Here is a 27074-nt window from a genome sequence, read left to right on the forward strand (position 1 = left end):
AAGAGTATGACTAATGATGGCCGAATTCTCGTTTCGCGGAAAGAAAGTCAAGCGAACGGTCGTTTCGTGGCTGCCGATCCAATCTGCGGTCTCAACCATTTCGCCATATTGGTCTAGAACCATGTAACGTTCACAAATAAATATTAACTTTCGTAAATAAAGTCAGGATGTCACTTAGATCTTGATTTAAGTATTGTAGCTAAAGACTGGCACGTCTGTTTAGCTAGTATTGTCAAGTGAGAATTTGGGGTTATGTCATAACAATACAAAAACAAGTAAATAATCTAGATTAGATTTTAACTTGAATTTTTTTTATTGACCTTTATTTTAAAGAAAAAGAGTAATCAATCAAAACCGAATGAATAAACAATAAAGGTTTAGATCTAATCATCTAGATTATAGATACTAAGATCTAGGGCTAGCTTATGTTATGGCTTATAGATATCTAGACTTAGTATTACTTAGTATTAGTCATTATCAATGATTATCATAATCAAGTTATCAAGCCTCTAGACTCTTCTAGATAGATCTAGATCTATCTAGACTCTAGAAATCTAGACTCAAAGTCAAAAGACTTTTTGAAAAGTCTTTTCTAATCTAGATCTATCTAGATACATCTAGGTCTAGATGTAGATCTAGCCTAGAGATTATAGTTATAAAAAATATAGTAGATAGTACAGTCACTTACTCAAACTTACTGTGACTTACACCAACTTACAGTGACTAGTACTAGATCTAGATCTAGTAGTGACTAAACACTACCCTACTACACTACTACAGTTATTTTTATACTTTTTATACTTATAGTCTTCTTAGTTAGTGATACTTAGTTGACTAGAGTCTAGACTAGTCTTAGTCTTAGTTCTCTTAGTCTTAGTCTTAGTCAACTTAGTGACTAGACTAGATTGACTAGAGATCTAGGTCTATTCTAGGTCTGGTCTAGAATTAGTAGAATGATAGATTCTAGATCTATTACTTATTACTAGTTACTAGATCTAGAGTCTAATAGAATAAATAGATATAGATCTAGTCACAATATAGTGTACTACTACTAGTAACTTACTAAATGGAATCTTACTAGAATGACTAGATCTATTAGAAATTCTAAAGATTAATTAGATCTAGATGTTAAATACTTTAAATAGTAATGTACTATAATAGTAATAATAAATATTAAATTTAATTAAATATGAAAATATAAATAGAATATTATTAAATTTAATTAAATATGAAAATATAAATAGAATATTATTAAATTTAATTAAATATGAAAATATAAATAGAATATTATTAAATTTAATTACATATGAAAATATAAATAGAATATTATTAAATTTAATTAAATATTTTATTTTATTATAATATAAAATATAGATCTAGAATCTAGAGGTAGATCTAGTTATGACGTAGTCATTTTCTAATAGATTTTATAGATAGAGGACCTAAATAATTTAATAAATATTGACTAGATTATATGATAATAATGATATGCCTATTATTTAATTTATTTAATATTTAATACTATACGAAGTATATGTCTATACTATACTTAGTTATACTTATTATACTATTTACTACTATTAGTATTATTTTTAAATAGGTTATAAAATACAAGCCTAAGGCAAGGTTATAATTATAAGAATAGATCTCAGAGATCATCTAATCTAGTATCTCAAAATTATCTAGATTCCAGTTCTAAATTATAATTTTTTATAATCTAGAACAAAGTCTAAGTCCTAAGTAGATCAGTATTATTTATATATATTCATATTATTATACACTAATAGACTCTACATCTAAAATAATCTAGATCTTAGTATTAGTATAGTGACAGTATGGTCACTATAGTCTGTGTATATTATTTATATTAGTAAAAAAGTAAAGTTCCCCTTTCAGCCATTGTGATCTATAACTATAGGGCAGATCTTATCTTATGATACAAACGTTACTTCAAAAAAGAAGATGATTACGTCTTACGTGTCATGCATTTAGTCATGCATATTAATATTATTAACCAATGAACTAAATTCTGCCAAGTCACTGGTTTTCTTGGCTATCTCAGGCAACCCATTCCATGCTTTAATAGCGCTAGGGAAGAAAGAGCATTTGTACAAATTTGTCCTAGCATATGGAACGAGGAATGTGCCTTTATCTGTGTGTCTTTTTGAGTATTTTATTAAATTTTGTTTTTGTATTTGAAGATAATGGTTCAGTGTTTTATGTATAATTGTTACTTTACTTTTACGTCTTCTATCCTTAAGGCTTTCTAAATTTAGTGATTTTTAAAGTGTTACTCTAGTTAAATGTGAATATTTGTTTGTTATGAATCTCACTGCTCTATTTCGTATCTGTTTCAAGTTTCTTAATGTTTTCTTGAGTATAGGGGTCCCAAACAGAGGATGCATATTCTATTGGCCTAACCAAGGTTAAATAACATTTTAGTTTTATGTTCTTATTTGAATTATAGAAATTTCGTTTAATAAACCCTAATGCTTTGTTTGATTTTTTGATAGTTTCATCAATATGGGGATTCCATGACAGTTTTTCATTTATTATAACACCTAGGTATTTTGCCTTTTTTAGTCTGTGTTACTGGTTTACCATGAATAAGATAAGTGGAATTAATTTGTTTTAGTTTTTTTGTTACTCTTAATAACTGACATTTTTATGGGTGGAAAGACATGCTCTAATTTGATTCCTATTTCTGTAATTCATCCAATTGTCTTTGTAAAATTTCTGTATCTTGTGTTGATTTTACTGTTCTATATATTATGCAATCATCTGCAAATAATCTGACTTTTGTTCCTGAACTAATGCAATTTGGTAAATCATTTATATTAATGTAAATTAAAAATAGTAGTGGACCTAAGACTGTTCCTTGAGGTACACCTGAGTTTACTGTTATCGGTGTTGATTTAGAGCCATTTATTATTACAATTTGTTCTCTCCGTATCAGAAAATCTTTAATCCACTGATGCAATGGACTATCAATGCCAAAATATTTTAATTTTTTAAGCAAACTAGTGGTGAACTTTGTCAAAAGCCTTGAAAAAATCTAGTAAGATAGCATCTATTTGCTCACTATCATCTAAACCTTTTGAAAAATCATCATTTAGTCCTATTAGTTGTGTTTCACATGATCTATATTTCCTAAAGCCATGTTGGTATGGAGTAAGGACATTATGTTTGTCTAAGTGGTTTATGATGTTGCTACATATTATGTGTTCTAGGATTTTACATGTGATGCTGGTAAGTGATACTGGTCTGTAGTTTCCTGGGTCAGATTTTTCTTCTTTTTTAAATAGATGGGTGACAGTAGTTTCTTTTCAGTCCCTTGATCTTCCAGATCATGTAAAGGTCATCTGTTTCTGAGGTCTATGGTTAATGAGGGTGTCATATGGCCAGCACAACGACCAACCACCTTTACTTTATAGATTTAATATTAATATAATACAAATTAAACACTACGTACAATATAACTATCATATCATTAGGCTTTAGGAGAAAAAAAAAAGAAGTAATCAACATATATAAAATATATATATTGAATTCCCACTTTCTACAGAGACCATCAGAGCATCCTATTCCTAGCCTATTATCTGGTTTTTCATTACATTCTTTTTCCCCAACTTTTTATTATGAAGTGAGATTTCCTCAAAATTCTTAAAAATAAAGAATAAAACAGCTTATAAACTATAATTTCTATTTTGAAGCAAACTGTTTATTTTTTTTAAATAAAATATATGTATTCTAAATATTTCATACATTTTCAGTGAACACGATGACCCCTTTGGAAAGTCCTGCCCCTGAGCACAATTATGGCCGCCAACTTGCTAAACCACTCCACATACAACAATTGGAGGCAGCTTTGAACTTAGAGCCATTTATGAAATATGTTGAATCTATGTTGTCTGAGAATATAGAGAGTGTGTAAGTGCAAGAGGTTATCTCACACACTTAGAAACATCATGATAGTTTTTATTTTGGTAGAGGCCTAACATTTTGCTAAATGAAATGAATAGTCCAACACAGTAGTAACCTTTTACGAGCTATTATTTTATTAATAGAAATATTTTCTTTAGCTATACCAGTAGTAGTAAGTAGATTAATATAAATCTCATTTTAATTTTAAGATTGTTTTCATTTGCTTTACAATAGTTTTTATTGTCTACTTTTTGGATACTACTTATTAAATTTGTATATTTGTATGATACTAAAGCTGAACCAATTTTTGATTGACTATAGTGATGAAAGTGACCTTTCCGACAATGAGGCAGATATTTTGAAATGCACATTGAAGGGAAGTGATGATGGTAAAATGGTGAATGGTATCTCTATATCTAAATATGGTAAGTCGTTGAGCTTAAACCAAAGTTAATTTCTTTTTTACATTACATATATGATAAAGATGGAAATAAATATTTTTTCCATGTCATTAAAAAATTTGAAAATTGATTACAGTACTTAATATTTTTGATAACATAACACTAGACAAGATATTGAAATCAAAGTCATCCACATTCATCTGGCATTGTTACAATTTGAAAACTGGCTGGTATATGAGTTGTTAGCTAGTATTTTGTCCATTCAACTACAACTTTTCTATGGAGATTTGAATTGAGAGTTTTCTGAAAGTGGTGACAAAAGCACCAAATGCTCAGACAGTTGTGTGTGAGACACCAACTACTAGATAATGTAGTTTCAAAAGGGTTGATCATGATGACTTATGGTAAGGGTTTGATCTTTGTGGGTGAGTTAATGAAATAGTACAAATATAAAGAGGGAAATACATTTTAACTTTATAATACAGTATAATTATCACTAGGTTTTAAGAAATCTTAGAAGATAATACATAAAACAAATATTTTTATATAAACCCTCCTTTATATCAAAATAGAAAGAAAAGCAGACAAAACAAGATTATACAACTTCAGTCAAGTCAGAAAGAGCCGAAGATGGATTCGAGTAAGTTTATATGATTTTTCTTCCGTAATTATTCATAAATTTTGAGGCCAAATTTCATCTTATTTTGCCATTTTTCTCAATTAACCTTTATTTTTGTTTATAAGTTACCCTACCTACCATAAAAATAAACTTTTTTATTTAGTTTACTAGATTTTACAATAGCTTGTTATCAGGGTGGCTGTTTCTTTTGTGTTCTCTTTCCATGGAATATTTTTGTAAATCATTCTTTATACATTTTTTTTATAATTTAAACACCTTTGAAGTTGTACTTTTTTAAAATTCTAAACTAAAAAGACATTTTAAAATTAAGTTTGATAATGCTCAAGTGTTTGTGCCACTATGACTAACAACCAATTAGTTTAAAAAGACTTGTCACTCTACAGTTTAAATAGAAATAAAAAAACGATGTTTGTGCTTTAAAATAAAGTTAATCACACTTAATAATTTGTATGTTTAGTTTTTCTCCATGCTATCCTAGTTAGTGAAGTTCACGTTGAATTGCGTTTTTAAATATTTGTAGATAGTAGAGAAAACATATCACAGATGTTAGTTGTATTGAAATTTTGAAATGCATTTTTTTCACTCATCAAACTTTTTTGTTTGCAGAGTATACTGTTGAGTGACACATCCTCATCTGAAGACGAAGACCTACCATTAAAACCTGAAGATCTCCACTTCATGCTAAACATTCACAAGCACAATATGAAGCATAGAAATAGATTTTATTCTGATTCAGAGGTAGCACTTTTCTTAGCTCATAGATAAGACAGACCTGCCTACTGTTACGCAAAATGCGTATTCGTTACGCAAAATCTCCCAAAAATGACCATCAGTACGCAAATACGCATTTAACCCGCCGCGTTACGCATTTTGTATCCTTTTTTCCCCCTCTCTTGACTAGCTTACGAGCGGTCACGGAGGTCACGCTAAGCGACCTGGTCAGAGCTATGGCTTTCTATGTCGAAGGCGCCGCGCTAAGCCGTCCTGTTGGGTGGGTGGGGGACAGAAAAGGTGGGAGAACACATTGTGTCCAGATCTATACGTTGATTGGTTCTTAAAAGCAATTAGATTTAGTCTAGAAATGAAGAACGCGAGAGTGAGGGAGTGGCGGGTTGGTACCATTAGTTAGCTGATACACCAACGTGACTTTTTTTTTGTGTAAGTTTATTAGTAGAAATGTTGAATCCCTGATTCCCGTATTCATTTGTATATAAAAAAATATCGAAGTTCTTTCGATTCAAAACACATTGAGTGACATTATAGATATCTAATCTAGATCTGGATTCTTGATCTAGAATCTAGATAACTTGTTTTACAGGAATAGATCTAGCTAGACATTACGTTATGTCATGATTCTCTACATTACTCTACAATCTAGATTTAGATCCAATTTAGTTGTAGTATGATTTAGATTGACTAGATCTAGATCGATAACATCTACTACCATCTAGTCTAGAATGTCTAGATCTAGACTAGATTCTTAGTCTTAGTATAGAATAGATCAAGGATGAAGGTAGGCCTACGAAAATTTGGAGTAGACCTACGTTTGTAGCGGATCCACAGCATCGGTAACACTCATGAGCCCAGATCTAGAGTAGATTATATTCGTTGTTTAGACATAGATCCAGATCTAGTCTAGATATCATGTCTATTGTCGTATTGATCTAGATTTAGATTGTAGATCTAATCATGACATCTAGATCTAATATATATATATATATATATATATATAAATATATATATATATATTATATATGACAAAATAGTGGATCGCGCAAGTGTTACGCATTCTGGTGCCAAAATACGCATTTTGACCATCAGCGTTACGCATTTGGACTTTTTTTGGTAGGCAGGTCTGATAAGAGTTTGAAATGTCCTGCTTATCATAACTGAAGATAAAAGTTTAGATTAAGATGTATATCATAACCTAAGATAAAAGTTTGGATTGAGATGTGTTGTGTATTTATATTTCTTGTTGTGTGTTGTGAACTGTTCTGTTCTAGTGTGTCAAAATGTCATGGTGTCCAGGTCAGCTTGTGTGTGTGTACTGTGTTATTGTGAACAGTTTTGTCATTCTTGTTCAATAAAACCTAGCATCAAGACATGTCTTCATGTAGTATTTTATTAGGTCACTACAAGATGTATATCATAACCTAAGATAAAAGTTTGGATTGAGATGTATATCATAACCTAAGATAAAAGTTTGGATTGAGATGCATATCATAACTGAAGATAAAAGTTTGGATTGAGATGCATATCATAACTGAAGATAAAAGTTTGGATTGAGATGTATGTCATAACTGAAGATAAAAGTTTGGATTGAGATGCATATCATAACTGAAGATAAAAGTTTGGATTGAGATGTATATCATAACTGAAGATAAAAGTTTGGATTGAGATGCATATCATAACTGAAGATAAAAGTTTGGATTGAGATGTATATCATAACTGAAGATAAAAGTTTGGATTGAGATGTATATCATAACTGAAGATAAAAGTTTGGACTGAGATGTATATCATAACTGAAGATAAAAGTTTGGATTGAGATGCATATCATAACCTAAGATAAAAGTTTGGATTGAGATGCATATCATAACTGAAGATAAAAGTTTGGATTGAGATGTATATCATAACTGAAGATAAAAGTTTGGATTGAGATGTATATCATAACTGAAGATAAAAGTTTGAATTGAGATGCATGTCATAACCTAAGATAAAAGTTTGGATTGAGATGCATATCATAACTGAAGATAAAAGTTTGGATTGAGATGTATATCATAACTGAAGATAAAAGCTTAGATTAAGATGTATATCATAACTGAAGATAAAAGTTTGGATTAAGATGTATATCATAACTGAAGATAAAAGTTTGGATTGAGATGCATATCATAACTGAAGATAAAAGTTTGGACTGAGATGTATATCATAACTGAAGATAAAAGTTTGGATTGAGATGCATATCATAACCTAAGATAAAAGTTTGGATTGAGATGCATATCATAACTGAAGATAAAAGTTTGGATTGAGATGTATATCATAACTGAAGATAAAAGTTTGGATTGAGATGTATATCATAACTGAAGATAAAAGTTTGGATTGAGATGCATATCATAACTGAAGATAAAAGTTTGGATTGAGATGTATATCATAACTGAAGATAAAAGTTTGGACTGAGATGTATATCATAACTGAAGATAAAAGTTTAGATTAAGATGTATATAATAACTAAAGATAAAAGTTTAGAATGAGATGTATATGATAACTTAAGATAAGAGTTTCAAATATCCTACATATAATAACCTTAAATAAAAGTTTGGATTGAAATGCATATCATAACTTAAGATATTTAATTTGCTTTATCATAACTTATTTAACTTATATCTAAAAGGCAAAGTAAAGCTCACTAGTTTGTTTTCAATGTTGATCTATAGTAATATATGACCTGCACAACAATCACTACTTTTACTGTCCACTTCAGATGTTGTAAATGTATAAATATGTATGATAACAAATTTCCTGTAATTAAATCTAGGATCTTGCTATTGGTTGTCTATTTTTCTATTGTTATGGCGCCATAAGCATTTTGTAATTCCATGAATATCCATTCTGATCAAAGCATTAAATTTTACTTAAAGTATCTTCTATGCACATTATCTCCTTATTCAAACTTTCCTCATAGACTTCAATAAATTAAAGCTACTTAAGATCTTACTGTGTTTGTCTTCTTCTTCATTATCTGATTGAAGGCTTGAGAAGATAAGATCCTGATTTAAAAAATGCCCTGGTTAAATACCTGTGGTTGTGCTTATTTCAAGAACAATAGCTATTGGCTTCCTCGACCAGTCAAATTAGTATTTTGCAAACCGTTAAGAACATAGTTCACTGTTTCCTTTTCATCCCTGAAGCAGAGAGGTTGACTGTTCATCACAGTTTGGCCTGAATTATGCTTAGTAGAATCTGATAGGAAAATGGCCAATTCTAGACTGGGCTTAAATATTTTGTTTAGTCCTAGATAGCTTAATTAGTGCACCTTCTGTACTCCTAGACTATGCAGGCTTTTGTTCATTTGTCTATGATGCAGGCTTTTGTTGATTTGTCTATGATGCAGGCTTTTGTTGATTTGTCTATGATGCAGGCTTTTGTTGATTTGTCTATGCATTAAGGTTTGTTGAGTTATTATGTTATAAGACAGCACTAAGATTGATCATAGTTGAAAAAAAAAAAGATTTTAATAAGTTTGATTGTTTTCTAGCTAAGGCACTACCAATATTGCAGTACTGGACTTCTCTCCAACTATGACAAGTATCCAGAACACAGTAAAATGTTTGCAGGTCACAAAAAGAAAATGGCCAAAGAGCAAAAGAAACAAGAGAAGAAAGCTAGAGGTAATTGAATGCAAAAGTTAATATATACTACATCAAAGGGTCTGTTTAGGTTGGACTGTTTTGTTAATTCTTGCACATGGAAATTATCAACAGTTTTAAACATTTTTATTGTTACAGATAGTTTTGTGGCTTTATTTGATTTTTCGCTTCATTTTTTTTTTCTAGCTAAGTTGAAACGTCTTAAAAAAGATCATAATTTAGATGATGATGGAGAGGTAAGAGTTTCTAAGAATTAATTTTATTATCACGATACCCAGTAATAAACTTCAACAACTAACAAGCATAAATCTTTTTAACAAAGTTTGTTCTAAGCAATGCACCTCAAACCTAGTATAATGTAGAGACTTCTTATTATTAAGCATTAAAACTATGCAGTAAATAGGGTTTATCCTGAACAAGATGTAAACTGTATCCCTTAATTTGTTTTGTAATTGAGTTCCCTTTGCTTTCTATGTTCAAAACTAGTCATTAACTACTTGCTTGTAAACCTGGTTTTAATTTTTGAAACTTGTTTTTCATACAGGAAATAGACCCAGCCGTTTTACAAGCTATTTTAGCCAAGCGTCAAGAAAAGAAGGAAAAGAAACCTAAGAAATTAACCCCTGAACAGGCTGATGCAAAGAGAAGAAAATTATGGATTTCTATTGCTAAAAAAGAAATTCCTAGGGTTGGCATCTTTATTTTTATTTATTCTTTTTAAGTGTAACTTTTAAAATTAATTTTTGTTTGTATTTTGTTAAAATAAATTTCATATAAAGTTAAAAAAATTCATCATTAAAATCTGAAGGCCTATTGTGCAGTATGACAGTCCTTAGATACAGAAGAGGCTACATATTATTTTGGAGCAGATGTTTCATTTGCATGGTTTTACATATTTTCTATTTCAGGCTCAAAAACAGAAGGCATCTGCTCGTAAGGAAATGTTAGCATCATTGAAAAAGGTTAGAATTTTTTGTTGCTCTTGCAGGTCTGTTAATACTAGATAGTTAGGTTAGCTCATTTCAGGGAAGACAATTTCTTTTTATGTGATATCATTTTGAAGCAGAGATGACTAACTTAAAAATATACGTCATACGGTAGGGAAGTATGTAGACTTGCTTAAAATTACGGGTCGGGTGTGTCAGGGAATACACTGATAAAGGGGAAAAATAAACAGCTACATTAGATTTTTCTCCAAACTGATATTAAATGATTTCTGTAATCGCCTATTAAAGATTTCTTATACGTAAAAAGATCACTTTTATAAAACATGGGGCACTAAACTCACCACAAAATATTGTAATTGACTCATAACTTGACATTGATTTTGTATTTCAGAATTAATAGCTAAATAATAATTTTTTTACTTATGTTTGATATTGTTCTTTAGATATCAACTCAGGCAATGCGAGAATGCAGACGAGGAGCTCTCTTGTCACAGAAAACAATGAAAGAAACACCAGCAAGAGCAAGGCGACTAACCAGAGAAATGTTAATTTATTGGAAGAGATTTGAAAAGGTGGAGAAAGAACACAGAAAACGTGCAGAGAAAGAGGCGCTGGAACAAAGGAAACTAGATATTGAGCTGCGAGAGGTAGGATTGAACCCGCTGCTTATTAGGTCCTTTAAAAATGCTGTTTGTCATTTGAATAGTCTTAACTCTTTCTCTCCGCAATTATTTTTTCACGTTTTGAAGGAATTCTTCATTTTGCTTATTACTATTTCACTACCCTGTTATGATTGGGCTTCAATAGCTTTGTTTTTTGTTATCAGAAAATGTTGTGTTTGGTATAGAATTAAAGGGAAATGCATGGTCTTTTTATATAATTCATAGTCAAGTTTTCAAAATTAAACATTAATTTAATTTAATGAGGTTTAAATCAACGATGGTATCGTCGATTAGGAGAGAAAGAGTTAAGCTACACTGTGTTTAATATGACCATAGGCTTTTGTTCACTTCTGAATTTTCACACTCCACACAAAAACTTGATGCTGTCTATTGTATTCTTCTTCAGCTTTATTGACACAGTTTATTATTCAATGTCCTTCTTGTATGTTGGAATTTTTTTTTTCTCACAGGCCAAACGGCAACAACGAAAATTAAACTTCCTGATCACACAGACAGAATTGTATGCACATTTCATGGCCCGTAAAATAACAGGTGAAGGGAATGAACACAAGGAGAAAATATTATCTCATCTTGACGAGAGGAAAGGTATCAGCTCTCGTCATGTTAATGGAGGTGTCCTTGAGGATGAACTTCAGGATGATGACTATGGTAAGCAGGGCAGTTATTCACTGATGAATTTTCATAAAAAAAAATAAAAGTAAATAGATAAAGTAATCCATATCTATCTATATATGTGTGTGTTATATATGTGTGTGTATATCTATATAACATAAGTATTGAAAACTCACAAAAATAAAATTAATTTCCCAAGCTTAAAAAAAAGAAGAAACAAACAAAAACTATGGTGTGTTAAAACTCATTTGACAAACATTTGCTTTTGACAACTTGTTTGTTTGTACAATGAAAGCTTCACTCAAGCATTAACAAAAAATTATTAACTGACATGGTACTATTAACAGCAAAATGCAATTGTTATAATGATTATTATAAGCCATATTAATCCTTTAAAAAAAATTATGTAATATATCTAAGATAATTATCCATATACTAGATATGTATATATTGAAATGCTAGACTACACATCACAGCTAATAAATGTTTTAAGCCAGGTCAAGTTAGAGTATTTTAATTCTACGAATAAAACAAAACTTGTTAAAATAATTTTGTGTGTTTTATCCTCAGATTGTGAAGCTGTTAAAAAATTAGCTCTAACAAATGCTGAAACAGCTTACACCAAAAATGTGGTTGAGGTAAACACTAGAATATTGTAATGTTTCACTTCCATTGGAAAAACTTCTTTGTAATGTGTTGCTATAGAATAATTTTTAAAAACCTTCATATTTTCTTGGGAACAAAATAGTTTTTATTCACTTATTTATTTTTTTCAGAGAAGAGCCTTTGATTCTGATGCTTGTAAGCATATTTTTTCCACATCATGATTAATTTCATATCTTTTTGTTTTCCTATTTTACATATTATACAAATATTGTAAACAATTTGCATTTATTTGATGGTGCTTCTCTTTTTTGCTTAAATTTAACAAAATTAATCACTAAGAAATTATCTGAGATATTTTTAGTTTTTTTTTTTCATGAAAAACATTGATAACTCTGGGTTTTTATTTGTCTTTAAGTGAATCAAGTATTATCAGAGCCAACACTCAGCTCAGACTCAAAGTGTGCCCAGCCTGACATGTTTAATGGGAAACTCAAAGGTTATCAGTTAAAGGGCATGAACTGGGTGGCCAACTTGTACAATCAAGGCATCAATGGAATCTTGGCAGATGAAATGGGTCTTGGGAAAACTGTACAGAGTATAGCTTTCTTGGCTTACTTAGCAGAGGTACTTGGCTTCTTGTACATTTTGTATCTGTTTTGTTGACAAAAACATAGCAACAATATTGTTTGTCTCCATAACTTTCAATTCTTATTGTAATTTTCAGGTTCAGAATATCTGGGGTCCTTTTCTTATCATTGCTCCAGCATCAACTCTTCACAATTGGCAGCAGGAGGTGTCCCGGTTCACACCTAAATTTAAGGTAAGATTTTGTTTCATTTTCTTTAGAAAGTTAGTTTTAACTACTATATCTTTTTACTTCATATTCAGGTGCAAATCTGAAATAAAATTAAAAAAAAAAAGTTTTCTGAAATGAACAACTTGACTTTAAACAAAAAATTATAACATCAAATTGAATTGTAATATTAATTACATGATTGTAATTAGTTTTGAGTATTTAAAAACATTTTTCTATTCTAGGTTGTTCCTTATTGGGGAAATACACAAGACAGAAAAATCTTAAGAAAATTCTGGGATCAAAAATCTCTTCATACAGAGGATGCCTCATTTCATGTGGTCATCACATCCTATCAACTGGTCATACAGGATGTCAAGTACTTCCAACGTATCAAGTGGCAGTACATGGTCCTTGACGAGGCTCAGGCCATCAAAAGTACTTCAAGGTAAGTGACCTTGCACTTTTTAATTCAGTCAATTAAACTTAACTGGTTTGCATTGAGGTCTTGTTCTTTATTAGGGTATTATGTATACTTGCATAGCAAAGAATATAGTATGTTACTGTAATAGTCAGGGTTTGTAGCTTCACCTTCACCTATCCCTTAGTCTATTGGACCGTTGGGGCTCCACACAAGATTTGTCAACTGTCTTTCTCCATTTCTCTGTCTTTTGCCTTGGATAGAACCTCTTTCAATGCCAGGCCCCTTCATTCTTTTATGTTGTCTTCCCATCACTTTCTCTTTCTGCCTCTTCTTCTTTTTCCTGGTACTGTTCCCTGAAGGAAGGTCTTTGCAAGCCCTGAAGACTTTGTAGTTTAGATGTCTCTAGAGGCTGGACATTATTGGGAAGGACTTATTCTGGCATCACTGAATCCACCTTGCTCTGATAAATACATAACATTTTATTTGAAAGAGAATTGATTGATCATTGCTTCTGCCACATATTACATTTAACTGTTGCAATTCTCTTGACTGTTTGGCATGGGGCTTTTGACTGTTAAGCATGGGACTGATTGGCATGGGGCTTTTGACTGTTAAGCATGGGACTGATTGGCATGGGGCTTTTGACTGTTTAGCATGGGACTGATTGGCATGGGGCTTTTGACTGTTTAGCATGGGACTGATTGGCATGGGACTTTTGACTGTTATAGCATGGGACTGATTGGCATGGGGCTTTTGACTGTTTAGCATGGGACTGATTGGCATGGGGCTTTTGACTGTTTGGCATGGGACTGATTGGCATGGGACTTTTGACTGTTTGGCGTGGGACTGATTGGCATGGGACTGATTGGCATGGGGCTTTTGACTGTTTAGCATGGGACTGATTGGCATGGGGCTTTTGACTGTTTAGCATGGGACTGATTTGCATGGGGCTTTTGACTGTTTGGCATGGGACTGATTGGCATGGGGCTTTTGACTGTTTGGCATGGGACTGATTGGCATGGGACTTTGGACTGTTTGGCATGGGGCTGATTGGCATGGGGCTTTTGACTGTTTGGCGTGGGACTGATTGGCATGGGACTTTGGACTGTTTAGCATGGGACTGATTGGCATGGGGCTTTTGACTGTTTAGCATGGGACTGATTGGCATGGGACTTTGGACTGTTTAGCATGGGACTGATTGGCATGGGGCTTTGGACTGTTTAGCATGGGACTGATTGGCATGGGGCTTTGGACTGTTTAGCATGGGACTGATTGCATGGAGCTTTTGACTGTTTAGCATGGGGCTGATTGGCATGGGGCTTTTGACTGTTTGGCATGGGACTGATTTGCATGGGGCTTTTGACTGTTTGGCATGAAAGAGGCTTATAGAGAAAAGGGGGGAGGTTATTCTTCTTTATTCTTAGACATTTGAATTAGAATGGATTTGAAGTTCCCTTGTTCATGAAAACTACTGAGCTTAACTTTTTTCTCCACACAGTGTCCGATGGAAAATTCTGCTTGGCTTTAGCTGCAGGAACAGGTTACTATTGACTGGAACTCCAATTCAGAACAGTATGGCAGAGGTCAGTAGTCTGTTTTAGCTAGTTCAATTCTTGTCAATAGAAATGTGCATGAGTATGAATGCCTTATTGCCCTAGCCAGTTGAAATAAAAAAAATGAGTAATTACAAAAATAATTTGTTTTCCTCCTTTGGTGAAAAACAAAATACATAATTTTGTTAAAATTTAATTGTATATATTTACTTTAACCAATGTCTTTGAAATGTTAAAGCTCTACTGTGACTAGCTAATGAGTATATTATAAAAGTGAAGGCTTTGAAACATGTTTTTTTTGTTTTTGTTCATACTAGTTGTGGGCCCTGCTCCATTTCATAATGCCCACCTTGTTTGACTCTCATGATGAGTTTAATGAGTGGTTTTCTAAGGACATTGAAAGTCATGTAGAGAAACAGTCTGGGATTGATGAGAGTAAGTACTAATCTACAGGTTTAGGTTAATAATTGACTAACCTTGGTTTATAATTTATACCTAGAAATCCTAGTTTAACATTATACATTATATTTTAAGGAGTATTGTTACTGCTGCTCTTTTTTTTTTCAATTAAATACTGAAAAACAAAACAGAATATGATTATATTTTTACTAGTTTTATTAGCTTGAAGTTTGAATAGTAAAGTTTCAATGGCAAAAAAAAAATAAAAAATAATTTGAATTCAGTAACCATAAATTGTTTGGCAGTGCTTATATGTCTCTTTACAGTCAAACATTAGTACATTCCCAATGATGGCCATTATTTTGTTATGCTTTAGTTTAAAATTAACCAATATTTGGGAACTCTGGTTCCCTAGTTGACACAATAAGCAACAGTAAATTCTACCCACTTTGAATCATCTGACATTTTCCTACTAAATATTGAGATTACAAAACATTCTTCTTATCACTTTGGTTAGTTTGTATGGTTTACTCCAGAGCATGTTTCATTTCCTAAGTAACGTTATCATTTTGTTTGTATAGATCAGTTGTCCAGGTTACACATGATCTTGAAACCATTTATGTTGAGAAGGGTGAAGAAAGATGTGGAAAATGAATTATCTGACAAGGTAAAGTTTTGTTATAAGAAATAGGTACACAAATATTGATAGACTACATGAATAGATTGAACTTGTTTCTAATCTGAAGACCCAGACATACTGAAATGCATTAGGAGACCTTGACCTTCTACCAGAATATAGTACTCATATACAAGCGAGAACATAATTCAGCAAAACAAAGAATACATAATTATATAATATTAGAATAGAATACAACTTTTAAACCATTTTTAATCAGTTGTACATCCTGATATATTTCAGATTGAGATCTTAGTGTATTGTCCACTGACCACACGACAGAAATCTCTGTATCAAGCCATCAAGAATAAAATATCAATTGAAGATTTACTGTACTCATCTTCCTCCACCTCAGCTCAGTCTACTACTAGCAGTCTGATGAATATTGTTATGCAGTTCAGAAAGGTCAGTCAGCGCGTGGCAAGAACACACTCAATGAACTAGAACAATTAGTAAATATACATGAATCATGAAACACAAATGTAAAATTGAAAGGGAGACATAAAGAATTATTACAGTGACATTATGACAAAGGAAGTTGATGTGTGAGCTGCAGTCTTGTTAGATTAATGTACAAATGATATAGTGTTTGCTTAATCACTTTTAATTCATTTGTTGCTTACTAATGGTCTTGTCTTGCTTTAGGTGTGTAACCATCCTGAACTTTTTGAGAGAAATGAACCCAAGTCACCAATACATCTCAATGCACATACATTTCTGTTACCAAAGCTCATCTATAGAGAAGGTGAACAAAATTTTGTTGTTATGGTGAACAATATATTTTTTAAAATAGTTGTTTTTTAGCTAGTAAACCTATATTGTTTTTACTTTTTTATTGTTGAGTCTGTGTTTAAAAACATTATTTATAACTAGATATAAACGAAGAAAAGAAAAGACAAATGTAGGGAAAAAGAATCCATAATCAATACCATCAATTGTAAATACAAACCCAAGCATTTCTGTGTAGTTAATAATAATAATAATAATTTTATTTATAAAGCGCTGTTAGCAAACAAAATGTAGGCTCAAGGCGCTGTAACAACATTACAAACAAAAACACAGGAGCTAGAATAACAGTTAATCTAAAAAAGTTTTAAACAAGTAGGTCTTAATGTTCTTCTTAAAAGTGGTGTAGCATGTTGTCTGTCTGAGATCAATGGGGAGTGAGTTCCAAACCTTTGGTCCGTGAACTGAAAAAGCACGCAGACCGTAGCTTTTGAGGGAGAAACGTGGCACTACTAAAAGCGTTGAGTCCATTGAGCGCAGGGCTCTCTGGGGGACATATGGAGTAATCAGTTCGCTAAGGTACAAGGGCATCTCATTGTTATATATACACTGATGACAAAGTGTGGCGACCTTGTAATCGATTCTCGCTTTCACGGGAAGCCAATGGAGCGTGCGCAAGAGCGTAGTAGCAGAATCTTGTCTAGTTTTTTTAAGGACTATTCGAGCGGTGTTGTTCTGTATACGTTGCAGCTTGGCTATTTTGTCATCAGGTATACCTGCTAGCACGGCGTTGCAGTAGTCAAGGTGGGAGAGTATGAATGCCACAGCTAGCGTTTTTGTTGACTCCGTTGTTAAATATGGTCGGATCTGGCCTAATCTGCGCAGCTGCAGATAAAGACCTTTGCAGAGCTGACTTATGTGTGGGTCGAAAGATAGTGTTGAATCGAAGTTAAGTAAAAACTAGTTAAAGAGGCTAATATTGAATAAAATAGAATGTTTGACTCTAACAAAATAACTTGTATTGTCTTCAGGCTGTGTGGAGAAACTGTTACAAAGTTGTGAACATATTCTGTTAAACTTACTCTATATATTTTCACCTCACAACATTTATTCAGATCTGTTTTCAAGTCAAGGTAAAGTGAAGATTTTTTTATTTTTTTTTAATTTTTTTAAATTCCACTGTTATAGTTGATTTGGTGTCATTCTTTCTTCTAAAACATATACATGCAATGTTTCTCTACAGATAGCACATTCTCATTTACCAGACTTATAAATATGTCACCTAAAGAATTACATAGTTATATGTATGGAGGTTTATTGGTCAGGTGAGTTGCTTGGGTTAAACTCATAAATTTATTGTTACATAGGTAATTTGGCCATCTTTGCATAAGTGGTTCATCTGAACACATCTATGGGACAGTATCCCTATGTATGTCCAGGTGATAGAGAATTGACTTGTTTGCTGTTTTGTAAAATATTGCTAAGATTTTATGACTAAATAAAAATAATTGTCCTCAGCTGAACAGGTTTACAATGAATATTTTTTTTTGTACAATCCAGTTAAGATATAGGAACTGGTAAAATATTGCTTGACAGTTTGAATAAGAGAAAGGTATCATTCATGAACATTTGTAACAATGTTTAGCTTACTAAATGTAATGTTTCTTGAGCTTAGGGATTCCTGAAATGATTCATAGAGATTTTGTTTTATGCTTGTTTGGTTCATACATATCATTCTTTGCTCAGGTGGCTTGGTGTTTTCTTATTAATGAAAGAAGCCTACAGGATACACCACATGTCTCAGCAGGAAAACATTAGGTAATTGATTAAATTTTACTTTAATTAGTAGGAATAATATTAGGCTTATTTCATTGTGCTTAGCTAATATATGCATTTTGACATCACAATTTACTATCCCAGTCTAAATGATTTCAGAACAAGTTTTTTTTTCCTCCCAAAACTTTGATAATTTTGCTGCCTTTCATTTAAAAGCACTGTTGTATGTTGTCATATATTTGTGGCTTCCACTTTTAATTACACTATCTAGAAATGGGACATAATCACAAAATAAGTGTATCTAGTCGGCAGTGGGGGGGGGGGGGAAGTTCCTTTACATCAACAAATATGACTATATTTTGTGTTGTGGCTACAAGTCTGCCTGGAGTGGCTTTATACATTTGAAATGGAAGTTAAATACATCATGGGAATGGAAGGAATGGTTTACAGTTGTAAGGGTAAGGCATGTTTTTTCTTTATGTTTAAATTGTTTTGATTTCAGTTTCACCCCAAGAACATGTCTGTTGCTAGAGCCACTACAGACCACATCAGTGTGTAATATAGAGCAAAGTCCAATCATGCAGAACCTTGTGTTCACAAGCTACACATCCAAGTTCTACACACATCAGAAGGTCATATTACACTACATCCCAGAAACATTTGCACACCGGCAAATTAGACTTGGCCGTGTCAGGCACGTATCTGGGAAGAAAATAGCCAGCCCTGGGAGTTCACCCACAAAAGTAGGTAACAATAGAATGTTTGAAACACCACCACAGCAGCAAGAATATTTCTTGTGTATGACCTATGGAGCAACATTTCCTTTCAAGTGCTACTTTTGATAATTTTTAAACAATAATTTACTTTGTAGTTGAACACATTAAGTGAATAGAATATTGGAAAAAAGAAAATTATTGTAGAAACGGAGATGCATAAGTTAGTGACTAGTATTAGGTTTTTTCCCCTGATTTTAAATTAATCAAGCAATTAGATGCAATATTGTTTCTAATATACAGATGATGAGATTTATAATTACAAATCAAATCTTGGGTTTGGAAGGGAATTAATGGCTTTCAATTGGACTAAGAATATAGTGTTATGGTTTAGAGCTCAAAGTAGACCAGTAGTCAGGTAAACTTGAAGATTTTCATGACTAGATTTACCTAGGGACATGGGTAGGATGTAATCATGTTCTTTTTTGAAGTAATGTTTGTATTTTATAAGATAGGAAGGTAGGTTAGTGTTTTGGGGTTTGGATGAAATTGAGCTTACATTCTCTCTAATGAAATGACTGTTTTTGAGCATCGAACCTGGTTGAATATCTCCATGTAGGCTTGCTTTATGTTCAGTCTCCATGTAAATAACATGTAGGATTGCTTTGTGTTCAGTCTCCATGTAAATAACATGTAGGATTGCTTTGTGTTCAGTCTCCATGTAAATAACATGTAGGATTGCTTTGTGTTCAGTCTCCATGTAAATAACATGTAGGATTGCTTTGTGCTCAGTCTCCATGTAAATAACATGTAGGATTGCTTTGTGCTCAGTCTCCATGTAAATAACATGTAGGATTGCTTTGTGCTCAGTCTCCATGTAAATAACATGTAGGATTGCTTTGTGTTCTGTCTCCATGTAAATAACATGTAGGCTTGCTTTGTGTTCAGTCTCCATGTAAATAACATGTAGGATAGCTTTGTGTTCAGTCTCCATGTAAATAACATGTAGGATTGCTTTGTGTTCAGTCTCCATGTAAATAACATGTAGGATTGCTTTGTGTTCAGTCTCCATGTAAATAACATGTAGGATTGCTTTGTGTTCTGTCTCCATGTAAATAACATGTAGGATTGCTTTGTGTTCAGTCTCCATGTAAATAACATGTAGGATTGCTTTGTGTTCTGTCTCCATGTAAATAACATGTAGGATTGCTTTGTGTTCAGTCTCCATGTAAATAACATGTAGGATTGCTTTGTGTTTTGTCTCCATGTAAATAACATGTAGGATTGCTTTGTGTTCTGTCTCCATGTAAATAACATGTAGGATTGCTTTGTGCTCAGTCTCCATGTAAATAACATGTAGGATTGCTTTGTGTTCAGTCTCCATGTAAATAACATGTAGGATTGCTTTGTGCTCAGTCTCCATGTAAATAACATGTACGATTGCTTTGTGCTCATTCTCCATGTAAATAACATGTAGGATTGCTTTGTGTTCAGTCTCCATGTAAATAACATGTAGGATTGCTTTGTGCTCAGTCTCCATGTAAATAACATGTAGGATTGCTTTGTGCTCAGTCTCCATGTAAATAACATGTAGGATTGCTTTGTGCTCAGTCTCCATGTAAATAACATGTAGGATTGCTTTGTGCTCAGTCTCCATGTAAATAACATGTAGGATTGCTTTGTGTTCAGTCTCCATGTAAATAACATGTAGGATTGCTTTGTGTTCAGTCTACATGTAAATAACATGTAGGATTGCTTTGTGTTCAGTCTCCAGGGAAAAGTCCTACAACTCACACAGTCACTGAAGAGATTCATCTGCCTGTATTCCCACACAAGTATCGTCCATCTAGAGCTCTAAAATGCTGCAGGATAGACATGGCTGATTTCTTTATGCTGCTCATACCCAAGGTCTGTTTCACAGTTTTTGTTGTATTTTATTCTGTGAATCATTGGACATTTTCTTATGTGATGCATTGGGGTCAAAGGTGGAATTGGCTAGACTATTTTTTGTTTCCTCCTTTGTGACATTTGAATAATTACTAAACTTTTAATATGTTTCTGTATATAGCTTGGGATGACACTTTCAAATTGCAATTTACTAGTAGATATAGAACATCCACTACTTTGTAAATGTCTGTGTATGAGTACTTCTAATTGAATACTTCAAATCAGTCATTAGATCAGTTACTCAGTGAACTTCTCTGTATGTTGTGTCTGTGGATGTTGTTTGTTTGAATTCTTGTAATCACAACTTACCAATAAGGATCACTCTAGCAGTGGTAATCTTAAATAACTTAAAGCAACTCTACAGCCTCAGTTTTAGAATGTTCATTTGATCAACTTGTAGTTGTAACATGTCTAATGTGTCCCTGCATTATCCATAGCAGTTTCAGAACAGATAACATTTATTAATCAGGGCTCATAGAAGTTAATTCTTTTAAGCATTCTTCATTTGAATATATTGTGTTAAGTAGTTTGGTTTATCTTGTTTTTTTTTATTCAGGTGACATGTCCTGGCATGGTTGAATACTCAAGTGATCGCAGTGCAGAGTGGGAACGAATCAAGAAACTTGAATGTGGTACACAGATAGCTAAACAGGCTTTATGGTTTGGCTCTCCTGAACTGTATTCTGTAGCTTGTCAGGCATCTCGTCATTTCACTTATGTTCCCAGGGGAGGCTTGTTGGCTGTGAAACCACATTATGGTTGGACACAGGTTCAAATTGCAGGTAGGAATCTCAAAATGTATTATTACTGAGCTGTGTTTGTGTTTGGAATAAATGTTCACTCTCACTACTGTGTTTCCCTCAGACAAAGAATCTCTAGTGAGTGATGCTGGAAAGCTGTATGTGCTGGATTCACTGTTACAGCGTTTGAAAGATGAAGACCACAGGGTATTGATATATTCACAGATGACAAGGATGATAGATCTACTGGAGGTAACCTTACAGATTGTACATTCAACATTTTGGTAGTTGTTTTTTTTTTAAAGTGTACTTAAGTTGTTTTTTCTTTGCTTAATGACCTATTGAAGAAACCTTTTTTTTTTCATTAAACAAGTTTTTTTGTTTAGTAAATCATTTATAGATACACATTTTGTTTCTTTTGCTGATCTTTAGATTTGTTCAGATATTTGTAATTTTAATGTAATTTATGTCTAGTTTAACAATTTAATGTCTTTCCTCACTTGTCTAGGAGTATATGTGGTATCGCAAACACACATATATGCGGCTGGATGGATCTTCCAAGATTTCAGAACGCCGTGACATGGTGGCAGACTTTCAGACTCGTTCAGACATTTTTGTCTTTTTGCTGAGTACCAGGGCTGGAGGCCTGGGCATCAACTTAACAGCTGCAGATACTGTAAGTCAATATACAAAAGTATTATTAAATTTACAAAAAGGAAAGCATTAATCTTATATAAATGACATTTGAAAATAATGAAATTGAAGCATATCACATGAATACAATGTTGTCTTACTTAGAAGAAAATATATTTTGTGTCTGGGATCTTTCAACTAAAAAAATCCAAAATTAAAAACACAATTTCTAACTAAGACTTTCATAATAAATTAAAATTAATTGGATAAAACTCTCTAATGGATTGAGCAGTTGTAAGGAACAAAGTTTGTATTTCCTCAACCAATATTCATTAACTCCTGTAGACTTCCTCAGTTATCTACACTCTTGACTTATCCTGTTGTGTCTCATGTTATGTCAGGATTACTCTGACTTGTGACTTGTCTAAAGTCTAAAATAGTAATTGTTCTCTTTCAGACCTTAGTTTTCTTAATCTTGTTGGATTTACTAGAACTCTCCTTTTTCTGAAGGATGTTTTGTGGTCTTCACTTTACCTGAAATATTCTCAAATTTTAAATAAAAATGTTGGTCGATCACGATTGCAACTTAAAGCCTTTAGCTTGATGACAGTTCCTTGTCACAAAGACAGCTAATTTTTTTAAATAATAAAAAAATAATTTTGAAATTTTCTTTGATTATTACTTTAAATGCTTTAGTGCTTTCCATTTCATCATTTGATGTTTTATTAATTTTGTACAATTTCACAGATCTAACCAGATAATACCTGTTTACCCATGTAATTTATAGTGATTGTTGCAGCATTAACCAGCTTCTAAACTTCACATGCTAGATGTTTCAACAGAGAATCATTTTATTTAGCTCTTTGAATCACATTGGTTTCCAAAGGTAATAGATTCATCTGGTGTCTTATCATTTTTCAGGTGATATTTTATGATAGTGATTGGAACCCTACTGTTGACCAGCAAGCTATGGACAGAGCCCATCGACTTGGTCAGACCAAACAAGTGACAGTCTACAGGTTAATCTGTAAAGGAACCATTGAGGAAAGGATACTACAACGTGCTAAAGAAAAGAGTGAGGTAATACCTGATAGAGCCAATACACAGCTTTAGGCTCACTAAATAGACCCAGTACACAGCTTTAAGCATTCATATTAATTAATTAATGGTGAACACATTTTTGAATATACTGTTTCTGAGGGTTGATAGAACAAATATAGATTTAAACTGGATTTCTTCACGTTTAGTTTTCAAAGAGCTAGTATTAGACTATTAGAATTGTGAAAAAATAATTGAATGAGTTAATGTCAATGCATAGATGTTTTAGAACTAGTTAACTGTTTATGCTCAGAATGTTCTAGAATGACTTAGCTCTTGTTCTTTGAATGTTAACTGTTTGGATGCATAAATTTGTTTTTATATTCTTGTAATATGCTCTTTTCAGATTCAAAAAATGGTAATCTCAGGGGGAAGCTATAAACCTGACTCTCTAAAACCTAGAGAAGTTGTATCCTTGTTAATTGATGACGATGAAATGGAAAAGAAATGTGAGCTTACTTCAAACTCAATTATTGATTGATATTGAACTTAGTATTTGTTTGATAAGTTTGACATTAGTGTTAAGAGTTTAATTTTGTTTTCAAATAGCATTTTCTTATCTCATTATTTCAAGGACGACTACATAAGTAAAAGCTTTTTTTTCATGTTTTTAGTGCTAACACGACAGTTTGAGAAGGTTGGAGATGATCCAAACTTAGGGACTATATTTAGAAAGAGGAAACGAGAATACAAGGTCTGTAAACAAATATAAACAGAGTGATATTTTAATTTTCAAATTACTAAATTTGTTTAAAATCTCAAGCATGAAAAAAAATTTAAAAAAAAAATCTTTTCACTATCCATTTGTATAAACTAACAAATCCTCTGTCTGTCTAGAAACGAGAGGGTACCAAGAAAAAGGCAGTGGAGGAAAATAATTTGACAATTCCTGCCCCAGACACAGAGTCTATAGCCAGTAGGGATTCAGTGCCAGCTAGTCCAGTATGTACATGTTTGATTAGCTTGTTCCTAAGATATTGTACTATTTCAATAATGCTCATGTTTACATTTTATTTTTACTGTTACTACTACAATTATAGGCATGCTACATATTACTTAAACAATGTGCTTTTGACAAATTGATTATTGTCCAACATTAAATGCAGTTTTTTCTTTAGTTGCCATTACTGTATTTCAAAGGGATATTTTATGCTGCTTAATTATAATTTATCAATTATTTTTTCATCTTTAACTTTCTTGCTGATGGAGTCTAATAAATATTACTCTAGTATTTTACACTGACTGAAGAGACTGCACTTAATATTTCCATTGTTAATCTGTTTATCTAGATGTCTGTAGTGAGTGAGTCCACATCAATGATGACCCATGAAGACAGTAATGATGGTGGTTTGGTCATTGTGGATGACAGCAGTCAGAACTTGTTTCCACCAGGTCTGTTATACAGTTATATCCATTTGATTAGACCACTAGCTGTATACACTTTCTTTCATGATACTCACCAATGAACTATTTCCAGTTGTATTCCACTTAAATTTTTAAAACATTTTCTTTAATTCTTTGTCTGGACAAAGGAGCATGGTGGTTGAGTGGTTAAGCACTTGGCCTCCAAGTCTCAGGTTCGAATCTAGGTGAACAGTGACATTTTTAATTTTGAGATTTTTAGGACGGCTTGAATCCACCCAACTCTTTTGGGTACCTGATTTTAGATGGGTAAAGTAAAGGTGGTTGATTGTTATGCAGGGCGCATGACTCTCATTAATCATCAGCTATAGAAACAGATGGCCTTTACATCAATCTGCCACATAGACCACAAGTTCTGAAAGGGGAAATTTACTTTGTTTGTCTTGACAGCAGCTTTTTTTTTTTTTTACCTTCTGTTTAATTTATTGTATCCAAGTTACAAGAGGTTAAGAGAGAGAATCTTTACATTAAATTGCAGAAGCTGTTTGTTTTTTTAATGAAGTTTCTATTCCTGGGATACACTAATGAACATTTTATTGTTTCTTCTAGTTACCAGCACACCGATTCAACCCCCAAAGAGAGGTAGAGGCAGAGGTCGCCCACGAGGTTCTGGTGTAGGAAAAAGGCCACGAGGTCGAGGCAGTGCCAAGAAAGCTCTCTCTGCTGCTGAAATAGCTGGTGCCCATGCAGGAATGACCGCTGCCTATGCTGCTTATGGATATAATTTTACAGGCAAAAGTAATCAATCATTTAATAGGCATAGATAGTGCTCACCCTGTAGACATTTTATATAAATTTAATGTAAAAGTTTTTTTATTTAAATTATTCTGTTTAATGAATACATACAGCCAATAGATTGTTTGATTAACCATTTGTTCTACTGGTTATTTTTTCAGCAGGAGGACAGACCAAGCCACAGTTACCACCTAACTCATAAAGATCTTAAGCTTGGAATTGAGCTTGTAAATAGTTCCAATGAATAATTCTTTGTTGTCACTGTAGAATACATTAGTATATGTAGACAGTGAAATGGTGAAATGTATAGATAGATACATCATCAATAATCATTGTATTAATATTTATGTGTATGTAGACATGTTAGAAATATCACAAGTAAAATTAAACTTTGTGCTGTATAGTTTGTTTAACTGCCAATCTTAACATAATTACATTGTTAATGACCATTGCCTATATAAATTCTGTTAAACTGCCAAAGGTACTATTGGTAAAAGATAACAGTTTATCATTGTTGATCACAATTATTGAAGCACATGTTTTAAATGTTGCTTTTCTTAAGATATCATTACAGAACAGTCATTTCTCATGACAATTGTTTCTCTTTAATGTACATATGTGTATAGAACAAATGATTACTGCTATCTTTATGTGTCTCATTGATAATGTTGAACTTTTTTTTTTTTTTTTTCAAATATAGAGTCTCTGAATTTTCTTTCAAGTTTTGTCACATTCTTTTGTTTGCAATTTTGCTTTTTCGTTTTGATTCAATTATTGAATGGGGTCAGGTGATTACTGTCTGTAATATGGAAGTCTCTTGGCTAAACCAGCTGATGCAATGGCAATCTGACTTACAGTAAACTATTGTTGTTACATCTCCTGGTATGGTGAGTTGGTATTGATCTTGTGACATCTCAAAGTCCCAGAAGCTATGAGCTTAGTTTGTAGGACATGATGGTATTGATCTGTCCAAATCTATATAGATATTCCTAAGGGCCCTGATTCACTCATGTACTGATTGATTGACATATCACTAATTCTCCCACTTGAAATGGACAAAAAAATATGAAAATTTAATCAGTTACAATCCAAACTGCAGCTATTAAATTTACTGAAAATGATTCTTTAATACAAATTTGACCCAGCCTTTTTAAGTAAATCCGCCTATTTAAAAATTACACATTTATTTTTTCGGTTACATTTTGTGAGTAATTTCCACAAATTTTAATTAACACCCAGTTAGGTCAGTTGGAAGGTCAGTA

At 32.6% G+C, this 27074-nt stretch overlaps 1 protein-coding gene across 4 annotated transcripts; it reads left to right on the forward strand.

Moving 5' to 3' along the window:
• On the forward strand, positions 1 to 26527 carry LOC106078180 (chromatin-remodeling ATPase INO80-like). 4 transcript variants are annotated; one of them, XM_013238982.2, is made up of 36 exons: positions 1 to 123; positions 3774 to 3930; positions 4246 to 4349; positions 4898 to 4965; positions 5572 to 5703; positions 9218 to 9350; positions 9516 to 9565; positions 9874 to 10017; positions 10238 to 10291; positions 10720 to 10923; positions 11409 to 11607; positions 12142 to 12209; positions 12348 to 12372; positions 12593 to 12801; positions 12902 to 12997; positions 13216 to 13418; positions 14893 to 14977; positions 15265 to 15382; positions 15928 to 16013; positions 16266 to 16427; positions 16668 to 16767; positions 17780 to 17881; positions 17992 to 18073; positions 18495 to 18566; positions 19027 to 19267; positions 21005 to 21145; positions 21741 to 21966; positions 22049 to 22176; positions 22433 to 22600; positions 23479 to 23637; positions 24002 to 24104; positions 24270 to 24349; positions 24493 to 24597; positions 24945 to 25047; positions 25627 to 25815; positions 25974 to 26527. In XM_013238982.2, exons 2-36 carry the CDS (start codon positions 3782 to 3784, stop codon positions 26012 to 26014), a joined length of 4329 nt encoding a protein of 1442 aa, XP_013094436.2. In that variant the 5' UTR covers positions 1 to 123; positions 3774 to 3781; the 3' UTR covers positions 26015 to 26527. The 4 variants fall into 4 exon arrangements, with proteins under 4 accessions (XP_013094436.2, XP_013094434.2, XP_013094435.2 ...); XM_013238980.2 differs by having other exon boundaries at positions 5 to 275; XM_013238981.2 differs by having other exon boundaries at positions 8 to 275; positions 25977 to 26527.
• Positions 26528 to 27074: the final 547 nt, after the last annotated feature.

This window comes from Biomphalaria glabrata, chromosome 3, assembly GCF_947242115.1.
Source record: "Biomphalaria glabrata chromosome 3, xgBioGlab47.1, whole genome shotgun sequence".
Taxonomy (NCBI): domain Eukaryota; kingdom Metazoa; phylum Mollusca; class Gastropoda; family Planorbidae; genus Biomphalaria; species Biomphalaria glabrata.